Source organism: Salvelinus alpinus, chromosome 3 (assembly GCF_045679555.1).
Source record: "Salvelinus alpinus chromosome 3, SLU_Salpinus.1, whole genome shotgun sequence".
In the NCBI taxonomy this organism is placed as follows: Eukaryota; Metazoa; Chordata; class Actinopteri; order Salmoniformes; family Salmonidae; genus Salvelinus; species Salvelinus alpinus.
The window spans coordinates 78,278,163-78,297,643 of NC_092088.1; the positions used below are offsets into that span (position 1 = coordinate 78,278,163).

The 19,481-nt window shown below is 42.1% G+C and overlaps 1 protein-coding gene across 1 annotated transcript in view; it reads right to left on the reverse strand.

Moving 5' to 3' along the window:
• Positions 1-471: 471 nt before the first annotated feature.
• The window catches only part of LOC139571404 (kinesin-like protein KIF19), a 74,491-nt gene continuing 55,481 nt past the window's right edge, over positions 472-19,481 (reverse strand). Inside the window, exons 5-19 of the mRNA XM_071394246.1 lie at positions 17,332-17,457; positions 14,953-15,147; positions 8,470-8,616; positions 7,768-7,890; positions 7,266-7,422; positions 6,964-7,138; positions 6,529-6,727; positions 5,825-6,095; positions 3,855-3,970; positions 3,584-3,747; positions 3,255-3,360; positions 2,933-3,056; positions 2,220-2,614; positions 1,859-2,027; positions 472-1,642 (exon numbers count right to left, since the gene is read on the reverse strand). Of these exons, the coding sequence (XP_071250347.1) occupies positions 1,527-1,642; positions 1,859-2,027; positions 2,220-2,614; positions 2,933-3,056; positions 3,255-3,360; positions 3,584-3,747; positions 3,855-3,970; positions 5,825-6,095; positions 6,529-6,727; positions 6,964-7,138; positions 7,266-7,422; positions 7,768-7,890; positions 8,470-8,616; positions 14,953-15,147; positions 17,332-17,457 (2,583 nt within the window). The 3' untranslated portion in view covers positions 472-1,526. The remainder of the gene's footprint in view (positions 1,643-1,858; positions 2,028-2,219; positions 2,615-2,932; positions 3,057-3,254; positions 3,361-3,583; positions 3,748-3,854; positions 3,971-5,824; positions 6,096-6,528; positions 6,728-6,963; positions 7,139-7,265; positions 7,423-7,767; positions 7,891-8,469; positions 8,617-14,952; positions 15,148-17,331; positions 17,458-19,481) is intronic.

Genomic DNA, 19,481 nt, shown 5'->3' on the forward strand with positions numbered 1-19,481 from the left:
ATCTCGAGAGATTACTCCCAGTAATTCGAGAGACCTGGATATAGCTGTGCAGCGCAGCTCCCCTTAAGAGGATCTGCAGAGAAGAATGGGAGAAAGTCCCCAAATACAGATGTGCCATGGTTTTAGCGTCATACCCAATGAACCTGTTTTTCCTTTGTGATTATGGGGTATTGTGTGTAGATTGATGAGGGAAAAAAACTATTTAATCAATTTTAGAATAAGACTGTAACCTAACAAAATGTGGAAAAAGTCAAGGGGTCTGAAAACTTTCCGAATGCACTGTATATTTAAACTCCCAGTAATTTATTTATTTAACGTTTCGGCATCACTGTGCCTTCTTCAGGGTAATGTCATGAATGCTTGAACCAGGTTATGTAGACAAACAGTGGAATTAGTGCAACCAATGACAATAGTGAGGGGTGTGTCATAATTATTAAGTCAATTAGAATGAATTGAGTGAAACTGTTAAAAGACAATAGTTTACAGCATATAGAATATATTAGGCTATTGTTATCATACATTGTACATAATATTAGCATCAACATTCATTATTGTTTAATTTAATTTTACATATATATTTAATTGTTTCCAATTGAATTACATTTTTGTTACATGTAATCTTTTGGTTCAACCATAATGAATAATAAGCATCATCAACAGGGGGAACATATTGGGTGTACGCTGATAAGCTGTAGAAAGAATATATTTATTTATAAAACGTGTTCATAAAGAAGAGAGAAGAAACAACTATTATGCAGTGTGTCCACAAGGCTTTTGTAATTATTTGTATGCAGAAAAAGTCTTTAGTATCACAACCGTGCCAAATCATCTGTAGAACCGGAATGTGTACAGGACCATAGTAGTGGTTAGTGGTGGCCACTGAACGGTCACTCACAGTACCACTTGAGCAGGGAAACGAGGAGCAGAGAAAACAGTCACAGTCTGTGTCTGAAATGGCACCCTATTCCCTATATAGTGCACTACGTTTGTCCAGGGCCAGGTCAAAAGTAGTGCACTATATAGAACTTGGGCGCCATTTAAGACAAAGTCACAGACAGAAGAGTAAAAGTCACAGACAGAAGATCTTTGGGGTCTGTGATGGTGAGGTCTTGGGGCATCATCCACCCTACTAGTGATCAGCATGAGGAAAAGCTAGGTCTCTGGGTTCAATGTACAGCCAGTGTGGAAGTCACAGGTCAGAGGTCACGGGCCAGAGGACATAAGGGGGCTCAAGGCTCCAGGGTTAGACTGGGCTGTGAGTCAATCAGGAGCATGAAGGTGGAGATTGGAGGTCCAGCTTTCTCCAGTCCAGTCCATCTAGTCCAGTCAACATTCTCAGGGTCAGCTGGTCAGGGTAGTGCTGGTGTTGGGAAGTCCTGTGTAAGAAAACCCTGGGTCATGATCATCAGGCACCAAACTGAAGAAAACAGGAAGGGACTACCTGGACTCATTTTTCTTGTCCATTGCAAAAATGTCCATTCTATGCCCTAATGAACATGACCCTGGAGAAGTAGGCCTTTAGGCCCTCAGTGCCTGCGGGTGCGCTGACCTCCGGTGCCCGTGGTGTAGAGCATGGGCTGGCGCAGCTGAGACACACGCTTCAGGTTGCTCAGGTGGACTGGGGAGGACTCTGTGATGGGGCCTGTAAAAAGCATGAGTCAAAAACTGTATACAGAGCCCTGTTTAAGAACTGTGTGTTGATATATTTAATTAGCTACACTGTGAGGAGATATCCAAGGGCAATGAATCCAATTTGTCCTGATGGTAGTGCAGTGGGCGCCATAAGGCTTGAACCCCACCATGGCTGCATGAAGTAATATTATTTTTAATGTGGAGGTGTGGGTAAAAGGAGGCTGACCTGTTTGGTGGTTGTTGTGTGGCAGCTGGACTTTGGTGAGAGAAGGGACCCCCCTGTGCTGGGGGCGTAAGAGGGGGGCCTGGGGCTGCCCGTTGATGTGGAGGTGGGGGTCTGACGTGCTGTCCAATGGGCGTATACGCTGGGCTGCCGTTGTCTTAGACTGATACAGCTGAGCAGGGGGAGGGCAGGGGTAGTGTGTTAAGGCTGATATCGTGTAGGCTATGTACTGGAGCCGCTTCATTATGTCTATGTAATTGTCAAATCGATCAATCGATCAATCACAGCTGCTGATGACTCTACTAACATACAGTCCTGAATCATTAGATACTACTCAGGGAGCTAGTTAATGAACACTACTCACTGTTTGACCTGTGACTTCGAACGAGCGGGAGCGTCTCTTCCGGCAGCGAGCCTCGAAGTCCTGCTCGCGGAGGGAGAGGTTTGGGTTCTTGGAGGCCGGCTGGCGATTACGTGGGCGTGTCCAGGTGCCCTGGGAGACAGGCTCCTCCCCCGTGCTGCTGGATAAGTTTTCATCTGAGGTGTCGTGGCGGGGCTCTGGGTTGGGCTGCCGGCCGCGGAGCAGGGCCAGGCCCCTAGGGGGCGCCTCACTCAGAGACAGGCTGCTCTTGTGCTTCTTGGGGTCCAGGGGGGAGGGAGGAGGAGGCAGCCGCAGGGCGTCCACTTCCAGGGCTTTGGAGCGGCGGCGAGCAGCCTTCACTGCAATGTCGTGAACCCCTTTGAGGATCTGCTGCCTCTCTGTTGAATCAAATCAAATCAATCAAATCAAATGTATTTATAAAGCCCTTCTTATGTCAGCTGATATCTCAAAGTGCTGTACAGAAACCCAGCCTAAAACCCCAAACAGCAAGCAATGTAGGTGTCGAATCAAAGGAGACATTTGACAGAGGCTCTACTATGATCTCATCTAGTACACCAACATCCTGACCTAAGATAAGATAATAAAATGTAAATGTTATTGTCCCTGGCTATATTCTGTAATCCATGAATTTGTGGTCCGTGCAGTTCTCCCTATCCTGTATCTCTCGTCTGCTGTTGCTCCTGGATGTCTCTTACCCTTTCGTGTGAGGGGGACGTCCTGGCCCGTCTCGCTGCTCTCAGGGGAGGAGTCCAGGTGACTGCTGACACTGTGGCTGAGGTGGCTGTAGTTCAGAGTTGTCTCTAGGGCCAATGGCTGCAGCTGGAGAGGACAGAAGAGAAGGGACATGTGGCATTATACTCACACTCTCATAGGGAAGTATGCAGATATGAAACCTGGTAGAAATCTAGCCCTGATATGGCTGTACCCTCCATTACTATGGTGTCTCCACAGGTGTAATGGCAGGAGCTGCATCAGGCCTAGTAGATATCCACAGTGTGGATGGTACTGTGTTCTCACCTCTCTGTTCCCCTGGCCGTTGAAGTGGATGGGAGGAGGGGTCAACACAGCAGAATGTTTCATCTGTCTGGCATGGGGACTGCTCTTACACACATGGTTGTTGTCTCTGTGAGAGGGAGAGGGAGGGAGAGAGAGAGACAGCACAAGAGAGGGAGAAAGATCGATAGAGAGAAAGATTGTCAGTTAAACTAATGTCCTTCCTAAAAAGGATAAGATGGAGGGTTTCTCTTTCCTAAACCAAACACCACCCTCTCACTCTTTCACTCACTCTCTCATCCCCACTCCCTCTCTCTCCCACCCTCTCACTCTCCCTCCCTCCGTCCTCTTACCCTTCAGGTTCAGGTAGGATGGGTGGCAGGGTGTGTCTGCGGGTCTTGGCCCGGCCATGCCTGGTCTCTGAGCCCATGGTGCGAACGCTCTCCTGGTCTGAGTCCACGTCCTGCCCCGGGTCACGGCTTCGGCTGGGCAGAGTGATCTTGGGCAGGGAGCCCTCCTGGAGACAGCATATGGTACAGGAAGAAGGATATCTTTATATGTTGGAATTGTGTGTCTCTGTGCTTGATCTCGATTTCAATCTCAATCACGTTCTCTGTTGTCTACCTTGAGTGTGCACCCGCTGACCTTGTCCAGGGATCTGTCCAGGTTCCTCTCATCCAGCTCTCTCATGTACATCCAATACAGCTCCTGAAGGTGGGGGGGCACCAGGAGTCTGTGGTCTGCAACAACACAAAACAGGTTAGAATACTGTTTACACTACAACACAACACAATACAGGCCAGAATACTATTCACACTACAACACAACACAATACAGGTTAGAATACTATTCACACTACAACACCGGTTAGAATACTATTCACACTACAACACAATACAGGTTAGAATACTATTCACACTACAACACAACACAGGTTAGAATACTATTCACACTACAATACAGGTTAGAATACTATTCACACAACACAGGTTAGAATACTATTCACACTACAACACAACACAGGTTAGAACACTATAACACAACACAGGTTAGAACACTACAACACAACACAGGTTAGAACACTATTCACACTACAACACAACACAGGTTACAACACAACACAGGTTAGAATAGTATTTACACTACAACACAATACAGGTTAGAATACTATTCACACTACAACACAACACAGGTTAGAATAGTATTTACACTACAACACAATACAGGCTAGAATACTATTCACACTACAACACAATACAGGTTAGAATACTATTCACACTACAACACAATACAGGTTAGAATACTATTCACACTGCAACACAGGTCAGAATACTATTCACACTACAACACAACACAATACAGGTTAGAATAATACTCACACAACAACACAATACAGGTTAGAATACTATTCACACTACAACACATGTTAGAATACTATTCACACTACAACACAACACAATACAGGTTAGAATACTATTCACACTACAACACAGGTTAGAATACTATTCACACTACAACACAACACAGGTTAGAATACTATTCACACTACAACACCGTTTAGAATACTATTCACACTACAACACAATACAGGTTAGAATACTATTCACACTGCAACACAGGTCAGAATACTATTCACACTACAACACAACACAATACAGGTTAGAATACTACTCACACACCAACACAATACAGGTTAGAATACTATTCACACTACAACACAACACCGGTTAGAATACTATTCACACTACAACACCGGTTAGAATACTATTCACACTACAACACCGGTTAGAATACTATTCACACTACAACACCGTTTAGAATACTATTCACACTACAACACAATACAGGTTAGAATACTATTCACACTGCAACACAGGTCAGAATACTATTCACACTACAACACAACACAATGCAGGTTAGAATACTATTCACACTACAACACAACACAATACAGGTTAGAATACTATTCACACTACAACACAATACAATACAAGTTAGAATACTATTCACACTACAATACAGGTTAGAATACTACTCGCACTACAACACAATACAATATAGGTTAGAATACTACAACACAATACAATATAGGTTAGAATACTACTCGCACTACAACACAATACAATATAGGTTAGAATACTACAACACAATACAATATAGGTTAGAATACTACAACACAATACAATATAGGTTAGAATACTACTCGCACTACAACACAATACAATATAGGCTAGAATACTACAACACAATACAATATAGGTTAGAATACTACAACACAATACAATATAGGTTAGAACACTACAACACAATACAATATAGGTTAGAATACTACAACACAATACAATACAGGTTAGAATACTACTCGCACTACAACACAATACAATATAGGTTAGAATACTACAACACAATACAATATAGGTTAGAATACTACTCACACTATAACACAATACAATCCATGTTAGAATAGTTGTCATAATACAACACTAAACATACAGTACAACACCTACATAGCCAATATTGAATTATTACACGTTCAATCAAGTCTGAAGTCTATAGCTAGTGTAGTAAAAAAAGAAAGCATTGTTTGGACATACCGTCAATAAACCGTCTCTGCTGCTGGATGAGCTCGTCACAGAGGTGGCGGTGCTGCTCGAAGCGCTGCACCACACAGTTCTTCTGCCGGATCACGTTGTCTTTGAGCAGGGCGTGGGACTGCATCTCCGCATTCTCAATCTCCAGCTCGTGGACCTTACAGAGGAGGCCCAGCACCTCCCTCTGCTCTTCAGAGCTCACCCTGCAAGGGAGCAGCTCCTCCAGGCGCCTGGCCCGCTCCCGCAGCTCCACGAAGCAGCGCTCCAGCAACGCCTACAGGACAGGAGGACAAACAGCAGGCAGGGCTCAATGCGAATCCTCACCATAGTATTTTAATATTTATTTATTTATTTAACCTTTATTTAACTAAGCAAGTCAGTTAAGAACAAATTCTTATTTACAATGACGGCCTCATCATGCTACATGTCGGCCTATTGTACAAATGGAAAGCATGTGCTTGGTACCGTTCCATTCAGTCCAATCCAGCCATGAGTCCGTCCTCCAATATCTCCTACCACCAGCCACCCCAGTACTGTACAACAAGGCTATCAATGCCTAGTTTAAGGTGGTAATTTGTAAGTCGCTCTGGATAAGAGCGTCTGCTAAATGACTTAAATGTAAAATGTAAATGTGGTAGGAGGTGGCCTAAACTGTGTGATTCTATAGCCCCCCCTAGAGGTGAGAGCAGGGGACTACAGTAACCTACTTTCTGTTCGCGTATCTTGTTCTGTTCAGCAATGAGAGTGACCACGTTCTCTCTGGCCATGGTTACTTCCTGGGTCTCAGTGCTGTCTGGGAGAGACTCAGGGCAGTCAGAATCCTTCTCACTCTCCTCCTTACTGAAGCTCTCCTTCCTCCTCTCCGCTCGCCACTTCCTGCGACGACGACTCCGCTCCTGCTCCCAACTACAGGACGAACAACAATGCACGCAATTGTGAGCAGCTGTTTAGACATTTCTGTTAACTATCACAGTCATTAAACTGCTACAGCTAGAGGCTATAGGTGTAGAGGGAGTGCTAGGAGATTATTGTAAGTCCCAAATGGCACCCTATTCCCTATATAGATCCCTAAGGGCTCTGGTCATAAGTAGTGCACTGTACAGGGAACAGAGTGCCATTTGGGACAGTCCTAAGACACATACTCTGCGATGGTGAGCAGGTGTTTGGAGATGTCCATCTGGATCTCCATGTTGCTGTTGTCCAGCTCCATCAGGCTCCTCCTGATCTCCATCTGACTCCTGAAGGCCTCTAGGAGCTGCTCCCTCAGCTGGTCCATCTCTGCTCGGCTCGCCTGCATGCTGTGGGCCTGCACCTCTGCTACATTGGTGGCAGGAGAGGAGAGTGTTAATGTCTGTTGGAGGCACAGACAGACAGACAGACAGACAGACTGACTGACTGACTGACTGTGAAGGAGCTATGAGAGAGGTCAAGGTAAGGTCATTACCCTGGACATGGCGGATGTCAGCTCGGTCAGAGTTGAGCTGACGTCCAGCCTGATCGGCGATCTTCTTCTTGAGCCGCTGGATCTCGCTGCGCAGGTCAGAGATGATGTTGGTGTACTGAGCGATGTGGTAGGACACGTTCAGCAGGTTCCTCTTCACCTGGAGAGAGAGAACTGTCTTATAACACTGTAATAACATGGTGTGGTAGAACATGTTCAGCAAGAAGGAACCCAGTTGACAAACTATTAAGCCTAATATTGACAGCGTTGTTATAACTGTTATACTGCAGAGAGAATGGAATCTTTTAAGTTGATCTCGGGGGTCTAGGGTGGGTTACTGTAAAGCACTTTGTGATAACTGTGTTTATGTAAAAGGTCTTTTTAATTTACATTTGATTGGTTGATTGATTGATTTGAAAATTCTTGTCCACACCTCAGTGGTCCCACACCTCAGTTGTCCCACACCTCAGCGAAGGAGGGAAATGTTGTGTTGTGTATTACTTACCCGTGTGCGGATACTTTTGGCACGGTCAGCATAGCTCAGCGTGTTGCGAGACTCCTCGAAGGCCAGGGAGGCGGGGCTAATGTGGGCTATCATCACCGTGCGACTGTTGCCTCCCAACGAGTCCTGTCAATCAAATCAGAACAGGAAGTGAATGAATGCAAGTGGAATGCAGAATAATCCTTCTGAATGATGCAAAAGGACAACAAAAAGTACTGTACTGTATTGTTTTGTGTGGTGTGGCATGATGTGGTGTGATGTGATATGGTGTGTGGTGTGGTGTGGTATGGTGTGGTCATTCATGATGAATGTTGTGTGGTGTGGTATGGTGTGTGGTGTGGTGTGGTATGGTGTGGTCATTCATGATGAATGTTGTGTGGTGTGGTATGGTGTGGTGGTAGTATAGGTTATTGTAATCATACAGCACGTCTTAGATGGGAAAGGGGAAAGGGGGAAACCTAGTCAGTTGTACAACTGAATGCATTCAACTGAAATGTGTCTTCCGCATTTAACCCAACCCCTCTGAATCAGAGAGGTGCGGGGGGCTGCCATAATCGACATCCACGTCTTCGGCGCCCGGGGAACAGTGGGTTAACTGCCTTGCTCAGGGGCAGAACAACACATTTTTACCTTGTCAGCTCGTGGATTCGATCCAGCAACCTTTCGGTTACTGGCTCAATGCTCCAACCACTATGGGTACTGTACCTTCAGCAAGCGCGTCAGCTTGCTGTCCCTGTAGTTGACATATTTGTTACCATGTTTCTCACTCAAGGCGTTGATGCAGTTACCCAGAGCCAGGAGGGAGCGGTTGATGTGGGCCCCTTCTTTTAACCTCTGACCTCTGTTCTGTGTCTGGGAGAGAGAGAGGGAGCAGGTTTACTATCTGGTCTCATGTTTTTTATTTTTTTATTTGACCTTTATTTAACTAGGCAAGACAGTTAAGAACAAATTCTTATTTACAATGACGGCCTACCAGTGGGTTAACTGGCTTATTCAGGTGCAGAACGACAGATTTTTACCATGTCAGCTCAAGAATTCAATCTAGCAACCTTTCGGCTACTGGCCCATCGCTCTCCCCACTAGGCTACCTGCCGCCCCACATGTTCCAGAGCATACATGTTGCTGATCACCGACTGAGCAGACTGACTGATCAACAATTAATAGAGTGGTTATTTAGGATGCAAGGTGATTTGTAGATCAGTCAGTCTGTCTACAATGTAGTAGACGGCCACTGTCTCGGTTTGATGAGTTCCAGCCCAGGACAGATACTGCCTATGTTAACCAGCAGAGGGGGCTCTAACCCTCCTTTTCTTTCCTCTGTCTGCAGTTACATTGGAAGAGTTGCAAGTAAAACATCACGCAGCTTTTTATAACCGCTTATGAGTTACTATGAACGCTGTCAATGTCATAACACATCATACATGTATTATAATGCATTATAAGGGACGTTATTACATATGTACTTTATAGAAAGTGTTACCAGCCTTGGACCAAAACACATCTCACTGACAGAAAACATCCCTTCAAAAGAGGTAGTGGAACCCCCTCTGTTCTCCTATATCTAAAGAGACCGGTGGCCTATAGGCTATGATCCATAGAAGAGCCTAGCTGGTTAAACGTTCTAAAAGTTTCCATGGTAAATAACTGTTCTCTCCATTCAGGCATGATTGCATGGTTTTGTCATGGCAGCGTACCAAATGGCACCGTATTCCCTGTATAGTACACTACTTTTGACCAGAGCCCTATGGGAAATTGGGTGCTATTTGGGACACATCCCATTGTGTATATGGGGTCTGGCTGGTTTAATATGGACGCTAATCTAACAACATTCATCAAATCTAACTGCCTGTAGCTCATGCCCTGAAGCAAGGATATGCATATTCTTGATACCATTTGAAAGGAAACACTTGGACATTGGTGGAAATGTGAAAGGAATGTAGGAAAATATAACACATTAGATCTGGTAAAAGATAATACAAAGAAAAAAACAACCGATTATTTTTTGTTTGTACCATCATCTTTGAAATGCAAGAGAAAGGCCATAATGTGTTATTCCAGCCCAGGTGCAATTTAGATTTTGGCCACTAGAAGGCAACAGTGTATGTGCAAAGTTCCCTACTGATCCAATGAACCATTACATTGCTGTTCAACATTTTGTATCAAGACTGCCCAAATGCGCCTGATTTGTTTATTAATAACTTTTCAAGTTCAAAACGCAAACAATAGCATGGTATTATTTCACTGTTATAGCTACTGTAAATTGGACAGGGCAGTTAGATTAACAAGAATTTAAGATTTCTGCCCATATCAGATATGTCTATGTCCTGAGAATTTCTTGTGTTACTTACAACCTCATGCTAATCGCATTAGCCTGCGTTAGCTCAACCGTCCCGTGGGAGACCCATAGATCCTGAATATGTTTTTAAGCACTTTGCCTAGAGTAGAATGACTACAGGTTACCACATAAACTAATATGAGAAGCAAACACCTATTATGAAGCCTTCAGAGTTCACAGGAGAAATTCTAAGTAAACCAAATGTGAAAAGACAAGCAATGTTTTTTATTTAACTAGGCAAGTCAGTTAAGAACAAATTCTTATTTTCAATGACGGCCTAGGAACAGTGGGTTAACTGCCTTGTTCAGGGGCAGAACGACAGATGTTGTACCTTGTCAGCTCGGGGATTCAATCTTGCAATCTTTCGGTTACTAGTCCAACGCTTTAACCGCTAGGCTACGCTGCCGCCCAAACGTTGGATAACTTTAGTACAGGCCTTATGTTCATCTAGGAACCAAGAGGATAACTTTAGTACAGACCCTATGATTCTCTAGGAACCAAGAGCATTAAGTGTAAGGTTTATAGTAAATGTGTCATATACTGTGTCACAAACATCCCAAACTAGTTCACAAAAGACATTAGCTGCATCCCAAATGGCATCCTATTTCCTATATTGAGCACTACTTTTGAAATGTAGTACACTATATAGGGATCAAAAGTAGTGCACTATAGGGAATTTGGGATGCATACATTCTGATGCATACATTCTGTTGCCAGTATTGGCGTCACTCCAACTGTAATCTGTTCAACAAAAGTAACCAGCACCATAAAACTGTGCTATAGATGTCACGGTAAAGTCACAGCACCATCCCTCAGAGAGAGAGACACGGCTTAATGTGAGCTCTCACATTTTCAACATGTTTTTTACAAAAGGATAGATTTGGAGTTAGATCAACTTGGATTTTTTGGCAGGTACATACACAGGATGCTACCCTCCACAGCATGGCCTTCACTCCAGATCAAAACTACAAACCTACAACCTAATTTTGACCAAAATTAACCGGAGAGATTACTGCTTCCAATGTTTTATTTCCCCAAGCTATACAGAGGGTGCTCTAACCAACAAACAGCAGACCTGAGGACACCATTCCAACCTGGAATTGAGCCAGATACAAATTCAATTAGCACTAAGGTGTGAAGTAAAAGGCCTTTGGGCCCAACAAGTGTCAGGAGTCTTTGAAGCATCATCTGAAGCCCCCTCCTGCTGTTCAAAGACCATTCACTGGCATTTTCTACAAGACATCTACCTCCAGAAATAAAAGCTTCTCCCAAGTGGGTGTGACACCTACTCCCATTGCCTGCTGCACTGCTGCTTGGTTCCACCTGGCGATCTGTTCACCGTCTGCCCTGGCCTGTATCCTCCTGTCTGGTACAGGTACCTCCACCACACTCACCCCTCTCTCCTGAGCTTCCGCTCGCCTCCAGCACACACGCACTTTTGGGGCGAGTGAATCTGAACTTACAATGGCTAGCCCCAAGTTGTTATATATATATATATATATATATATATATATATATATATATATATATGACTCCTGCATACTTTGTTGACGACAAACTTTCTTTACCCAACCGTGGGACACACTGTTTGTTCCCACACTCGGGACTCTGACTCTCTATTGGTTACACAGACTTTTGGCCTCCCATCCTATTCTAACCACCTCTCGCCGGCTTTGTATTCATGTTACCTGATGAAATTGCTGTACAATATGATCTTGTTGTCATCTGATGTACATTCAGATGTCATAAATCAGCACTGCAGAGCTCTCCCTGTCGTCTGCCGTGCCTTGATTGTATTACTGTTGATGATATCTGGAAATGTGCATGTACACCCTGGCCCATCTACAGTTGCTAGCACCAATTCTGATTTGTGCTCTGATATCCGCTTCACTGATCTCTGCTCTCGTAAAAGCCTGGGTTCTGCACGTTAACAATAGAAGCTTATTACCTAAAATGGATCAATTGAAAGTGTGGGTTCACAGCTCCAATACAGATGTGTTGTTCATTACTGAGACGTGGTTAAGAAAGAGTGTTTTGAATACTGATGTTAACCTTTCTGGTTATAACCTTTTTCGGCAAAACTGATCTTCCAAAGGTGGTGGATTGGAAATCTTTACCAAGGATCACCTTCAGTGCTCGGTTGTCTCCACCAAGTCTGTCCCCAAACAATTTGATTTGCTGGTTTTAAGCATTAAACTTTCAAATAGCTCATTGTTGACTGTTGCTGGGTGCTATTGTCCTCCATCAGCACAGGCCTGTACCCTACCTGCCCTAAGCTCTCTCCTGGCCCCTTACACTAAGTGTGAATTTGTCCTGCTAGGTGACCTAAACTGGGACATGCTTAAACCACCTAACCAAGTACTAAAGCAATGGGACTCCCTAAATCTTTCTCAGATTATCACCAATCTCACAAGGTATGACTCCAAACACCCATAAAAGGCTACTCTCCTCAATGTTATCTTCACAAATAATCCTGATAGGTATCAGTCTGGTGTTTTCTGTAATGATCTTAGTGATCACTGTTTTACAGCCTGTCTTCGTAGTGGCTGCCTAGTGAAACGACCTGTCCTGATTTCACATAAACGCTTGCTAAATAACTTTAATTAGCAAGCCTTTCATTTACTGGCCTCTATAAATGAATTATAAATATTTCACTTTCATATAATCACAAGTGTAATACATCAAAATAAAGCTTAACTTCTCGTTAATCCAGCTGCTTCTGTCAGATTTCAAAAAGGCTTTACGGCGAAAGCACACCATGCGATTATCTGAGGACAGCGCCCCGCATACCATACCATACCATACCATACCATACCATGAAAAACATATTTCAACCAGGCAGGTGCGACACGAAAGTCAGAAATAGCGATATAATAAATGCCTTACCTTTGATGATCTTCTTCTAGTGGCACTCCAAAAGGTCCCAGTTACATCACAAATGGTCCTTTTGTTCGATAATGTCCTTCTTTATATCCATAAAAACTCAGTTTAGCTGGCGCGCTTCAATCAATAATCCACCCAGTTTCCCTCCATCAAAATGCATACAAAATGAATCCCAAACGTTACTAATAAACTAAACAAGTCAAACAACATTTATAATCAAACCTTAGGTACCCTAATACTTAAATAAACTATAAAATTTAAGACGGAGAATCGTTATTGTCTTTACCAGAGAAAAATACCAAAGAACGCGCTCTCATTCACACGCTTGGAAACACTCCAGCCAAAATGGGAGCAACCCAGAAAAACTACAATTTCTGGCTCATTTTTCCAAAAACCAGCCTGAAACTCTTTCTAAAGACTGTTGACATCTAGTGGAAGCCCTAGTAACTGCAATCTGGGAGGACTTCGCCTTATAATAAAAGTGACAGCCATTGAAAATAGTGGTAGGCTGAATTTTGTTGTTGTTGGGGGGGGGGTGGTTTGTCCTCGGGGTTTCGCCAGCCATATCAGTTCTGTTATACTCACAGACATTATGTTAACAGTTTTAGAAGCTTTAGAGTGTTTTCTATCCAAATCTACCAATTATATTCATATCCTAGCTTCTGGGCCTGAGTAACAGGCAGTTTACTTTGGGCAAGCTTTTCATCCGGATGTGAAAATACTGCCCCCTACCCAAGAGAGGTTAACAAACACGCCCCCATGAAGAAAATTATAATTAAAAACAGGTTCAGCCCCTGGTTCGACCATGATCTTGTAGAGTTACCCCACCTCAAGAATTGCATTTGGCGAAAGGCTCGGCACACGCATACTCAAGCTGACTGGCTATCATAAAGGCAAATGAGAAATAAGTGCACTCAGGCTATCCGGAAGGCCAAAGTCATATAATGATGGTGAGTTGACGTTGCTCTTATATCCAGTAGTTCCTCCCGACTGTATGTATAAAACCTAAGATTACCTGGGGTACCAATGTAATAAATAACACGTAAAAAAAACTAAATACTACATAGTTTCTTCGGAATGCGAAGCGAGGCGGCCATCTCTGTCGGCGCCGGAAACGTTATAATATCGTTGGATATTACTGCATTGTAGGAACTAGAAGCACAAGCATTTCGCTACACTCGCATTAACATCTGCTAACCATGTGTATGTGACAAATACAATTTGATTTGACCATGTTTTGTGCTGCTACCATGTTGTTGTTATGTTGTGTTGCTACCATGCTGTGTTGTCATGTGTTGCTGCCTTGCTATGTTGTCGTCTTAGGTCTCTCTTTATGTAGTGTTGTGTTGACTCTCTTGTTATGGTGTGTTTTGTGCTATATTTATATTGTATTTTTATTTATTTTTTATTATCCCAGGCCCCTGTCCCCGCAGAAGGCCTTTTGTCTTTTGGTAGAACGTCATTGTAAATAAGAATTTGTTCTTAACTGACTTGCCAAGTTAAATAAAAATAAATCATTAAATCAATGATATCATCCATTTTGTCATTAAGAAGACGCTGATAGACGGTCAACTATAGGGACATTAACCCCTTCTTTCCCTTAATGGTCTACAATGTAAATCCATTGTTCTTACACTGTGAAGGGCCTTTATTAAGGTGTCCTATAAACCCTAATCCCTACAAAGTACACTACTTCTGATCAGGGACCTATGGGTTTTAGTACAAATTAAGGGCTTAGAGAGCTCCCCCCCAAACACACACTGGAATGTCTGGAAGGAGACTGTGATGTTATGTCACGGACACAAGTAACAGACCATAACAAGAAGTGAAAAAACTGAAACAGGCATGTTTACATACAAATACACAAATGCACGCACACACCCCTACACACACACACCCCTACACACACCCACACCCACACACACACACACCCCTACACCACACTCCTACACACACATAGTGTTCCGAACCTGTGAGGCTCGTTCTGAGCCGGCAAGGTCGATCAAGAAGAGTCGCGCGAAGCGGACTTCCTGTAGAAGGTCTCGACAGCGACTCGTCTGCCTGACCGACACCTGCAGCACGGCATGGGACCGGGACGAAGTCTGGTTGGCTGCCGTGGGCTCCTGGGTACGATGCTTATTACCCTTCATCAGCAGCTCCATGATCTGGCAGGAACACAGTCATAAAGCTCTATGTAGCTCTAATATGAAGTGCTTGTAGATAAGTTATGTAGGCTTCATAATATACAATATACGTATTTAGATAACAATGTATAGTTTGTATTTACAGTACCAGTCAAAAGTTTGGACACACCTACTCATTCAAGGGTTTGACTCAACTGACTCAACTCCAGCCACTTTAAAAATGGGAATTGATGGAAACTATGTAAAAATGTACCACTAGCCACTTTAAACAATGCCACTTAATATAATGTTTACATACCCTACATTACCCATCTCATATGTATATACTGTACTCTATATCATCTACTGCATCTTGCCATCTTTATGTAATACATGTACCACTAGCCACTTTAAACTATGCCACTTTATGTTTACATACCCTACAGTACTCATCTCATATGTATATACCGTACTCTATACCATCTACTGCATCTTGCCTATGCCGTTCTGTACCACCACTCATTCATATATCTTTATGTACATATTCTTTATCCCTTTACACTTGTGTGTGTATAAGGTAGTAGTTGTGGAATTGTTAGGTTAGATTACTTGTTGGTTATTACTGCATTGTCGGAACTAGAAGCACAAGCATTTCGCTACACTCGCATTAACATCTGCTAACCATGTGTATGTGACTAATAAAATTTGATTTGATTTGATTTGATGACAGCTTTGCACACTCTTGGTATTGTCTCAATCAGCTTCATGAGGTAGTCACCTGGAATGCATTTCAATTAACAAGTGTGCATTGTTAAAAGTTAATTCTTAATGTGTTTGAGCCAATCAGTTGTGTTATGACAAGGTAGGGGTGGTATACAGAAGATAGCCCTATTTGGTAAAAGACCAAGTCCATAATATGGCAAGAACAGCTCAAATAAGCAAAAAGAAACGACAGTCCATCATAACTTTAAGACATGAACGTCAGTCAATCCGGAACATTAGAAGAACTTTTAACGTTTCTTCAAGTGCAGTCGCAAAAACCATCAAGGGCTTTGATGAAACGTGCTCTCATGAGGACCACCACAGGAAAGGAAGACCCAGAGTTACTTCTGCTGCAGAGGATAAGTTCATTAGAGTTAACTGCACCTCAGATTGCAGCCCAAATAAAATGCTTTACAGAGTTCAAGTAACAGACATCTCAACATTTACTTTTCAGATGAGGCTGCGTGAATCAGGCCTTCATGGTCAAATTGCTACAAAGAAACCACTACAAAAGGACACCAATAAGAAGAAGAGACTTGCTTGGGCCAAGGAACACAAGCAATGGACATTAGACCGGTGGAAATCTGGCCTTTGGTCTGATGAGTCCAAATTTGAGATTTTTGGTTCCAACTGCCGTGCCTTTGTGAGACGTAGAGTGGGTGAACGGATGATCTCCGCATGTGTGGGTCCCACCGGGAAGCATGGAGGAGGTGTGATTGTGTTTTGCTGGTGGCACTGTCTGTGATGTATTTAGAATTCACGGTACAGTTAGCCAGCATGGCTACCAGAGCATTCTGCAGCGATAAGTCATCACATCTGGTTGGCGCTTAGTGGGACTATAATTTATTTTTAAACAAGACAATGTCCCAGCACACGTCCAGGCTGTGTAAGGGCTATTTGACCAAGAAGGAGAGTGATGGAGTGCTGCATCAGATGACCTGGTCCTCCACAATCACCCAACCTCAACCCAATTGAGATGGTTTGGGATGAGTTTGACGGCAGTGTGAAGGAAAAGCAGCCAACAAGTGCTCAGCATATGTGGGAACTCGTTCAAGGCTATTAGAAAAGCATTCCTAATGATGCTGGTTGAGAGAATGCCAAGAGTGTGCAAAGCTGTCATCAAGGCAAAGGGTGGCTACTTTGAAGAATCTAAAATCTAAAATATATTTTGATTTGTTTAACACTTTTCGGTTACTACATGATTCCATATGTGATTTTGATGTCTTCACTATTATTCAACAATGTAGAAAATAGTAAAAATAAAGAAAAACCCTTGAATGAGCAGGTGTGTCCAAACTTTTGACTAGTACTGTATGTGTTTTATGTATAGTGTGTGATCAAATCAAATATTATTTGTCACATGCGCTGAAAACAACAGTTGTAGACTTTAGCGTGAAATGCTTGCTTACAAGCTCTTTGATCTTGTAAAGCATGGAGTTAGTGTGGCCAAACGTGACCTCTCACCTCTCGGGCGTTGATAGTGCAGACCTCTGTGATGCCAACCACCTGGATCACTCCTTTAGAATCCTCTCTCAGGTCCAGGAACCCAGAGGATGGGTTGAGAAGGTCCCGGATCATCTCGTTGTAGATCTGGGAACATGGAATGGGTCATTAGCTTCCAAATCACATCTCCAAAGCTCAAAATCCAAGGAATTCTTATATTCAAGGAATTATTATATCCAAGAAATTATTCTATTCTTAAGAATGTAAATTATATTGTAGAATATCTTGTAGAATAGCTTGTAGAATATATTGTAGAAGAATAGCTTGTCAAAGAACAGCTTGTCGAAGAATAGACTGCAGAATAGCTTTTAGAAAAATAGCTTGTAGAAATATAGCTTGTAGAATAGCTTGTAGTAGAATAGCTTGTAGTAGAATAGCTTGTAGAAGAATAGCTTGTAGAATACCTTGAAGAAGAATAGCTTGTAGAAGAATAGCTTGTAGAATAATAGCTTGTAGAATAGCTTGCAGAAGAGCTTGTAGAATAGCTTGTAGAAGAATAGCTTGTAGAATAGCTTGCAGAATAGCTTGTAGAAGAATTGCTTGTAGTAGAATAGCTTGTAGAATAGCTTTGTAGAATAATAGCTTGTAAAATAGCTTGTAGTATAATAGCTTGAAGAAGAATAGCTTGTAGAAAAGCTTAAAGAATAACATGTAGTAGAATAGCTTGTAGAATAATAGCTTGTAGAATAATAGCTTGTAGAATAGCTTGAAGACGAATACCTTGTAGAATAACTTGTAGTAGAATAACTTGTAGTAGAATAGCTTAAAGAATAATTTGTCGTTGAATAGCTTGTAGAATCATTTGTAGTAGAATAGCTTGAAGTAGAATAGCTGGTAGAATAGCTCATAGAATAGCTTGTTGTAGAATAGCTTGTAGTAGAATAGCTTGTAGAATAATAGCCTGTAGTAGAATAGCTTGTAGAATAATAGCTTGTAGAACAGCTTGTAGTAGAATAGCTAGTAGTAGAATAGCTTGTAGAATAGCTCATAGAATAGCTTGTTGTAGAATAGCTTGAAGTATAATAGCTTGTGGAATAGCTTTGTGAATAGCTTGAGTAGAATAGCTAGTAGTAGAATAGCTTGGAGAATAATAGATTGTAGAATAACTTATAGAATAGCTTGTAGTAGAATAGCCTGTAGCATAATAGCTAGTAGTAGAATAGCTTGAAGAATAATAGCTTGCAGAACAGCTTGTAGTTGAACAGCTTGTAGTAGAATAGCTTGTAGAATATCTTGTAGTAGAATAACTTGTGGAAGAATAGCTAGTAGAACAATAGCTTGTAGTAGAAAAGCTTGTAGTAGAATAGCTTGTAGTAGAATAGCTTGTAGTAGAATAGCTTGAGGAAAAATAGCTTGTAGAATAGCTTGTAGAAGAATAGCTTGTAGAATAGCTTGTAGGATAATAGCTTGTAGAATAGCTTGTAGAATAGCTTGTAGAATAGCTTGTAGAATAATAGCTTGTAGTAGAATAGCTTGTAGTAGAATAGCTTGTAGTAGAATAGCTTGTAGGATAATAGCTTGTAGAATAATAGCTTGTAGAATAGCTTGTAGAATAATAGCTTGTAGAATAGCTTGTAGAATAGCTTGTAGAATAATAGCTTGTAGAATAATAGCTTGTAGTAGAATAGCTTGTAGAATAATAGCTTGTAGAATAATAGCTTGTAGAATAATAGCTTGTAGAATAATAGCTTGTAGTAGAATAGCTTGTAGTAGAATAGCTTGTAGTAGAATAGCTTGTAGTAGAATAGCTTGAGGAAAAATAGCTTGTAGAATAGCTTGTAGAAGAATAGCTTGTAGAATAGCTTGTAGGATAATAGCTTGTAGAATAGCTTGTAGAATAGCTTGTAGAATAGCTTGTAGAATAATAGCTTGTAGTAGAATAGCTTGTAGTAGAATAGCTTGAGGAAAAATAGCTTGTAGAATAATAGCTTGTAGAATAATAGCTTGTAGTAGAATAGCTTGTAGTAGAATAGCTTGAGGAAAAATAGCTTGTAGAATAGCTTGTAGAAGAATAGCTTGTAGAATAGCTTGTAGAATAGCTTGTAGAATAATAGCTTGTAGTAGAATAGCTTGTAGTAGAATAGCTTGTAGTAGAATAGCTTGTAGTAGAA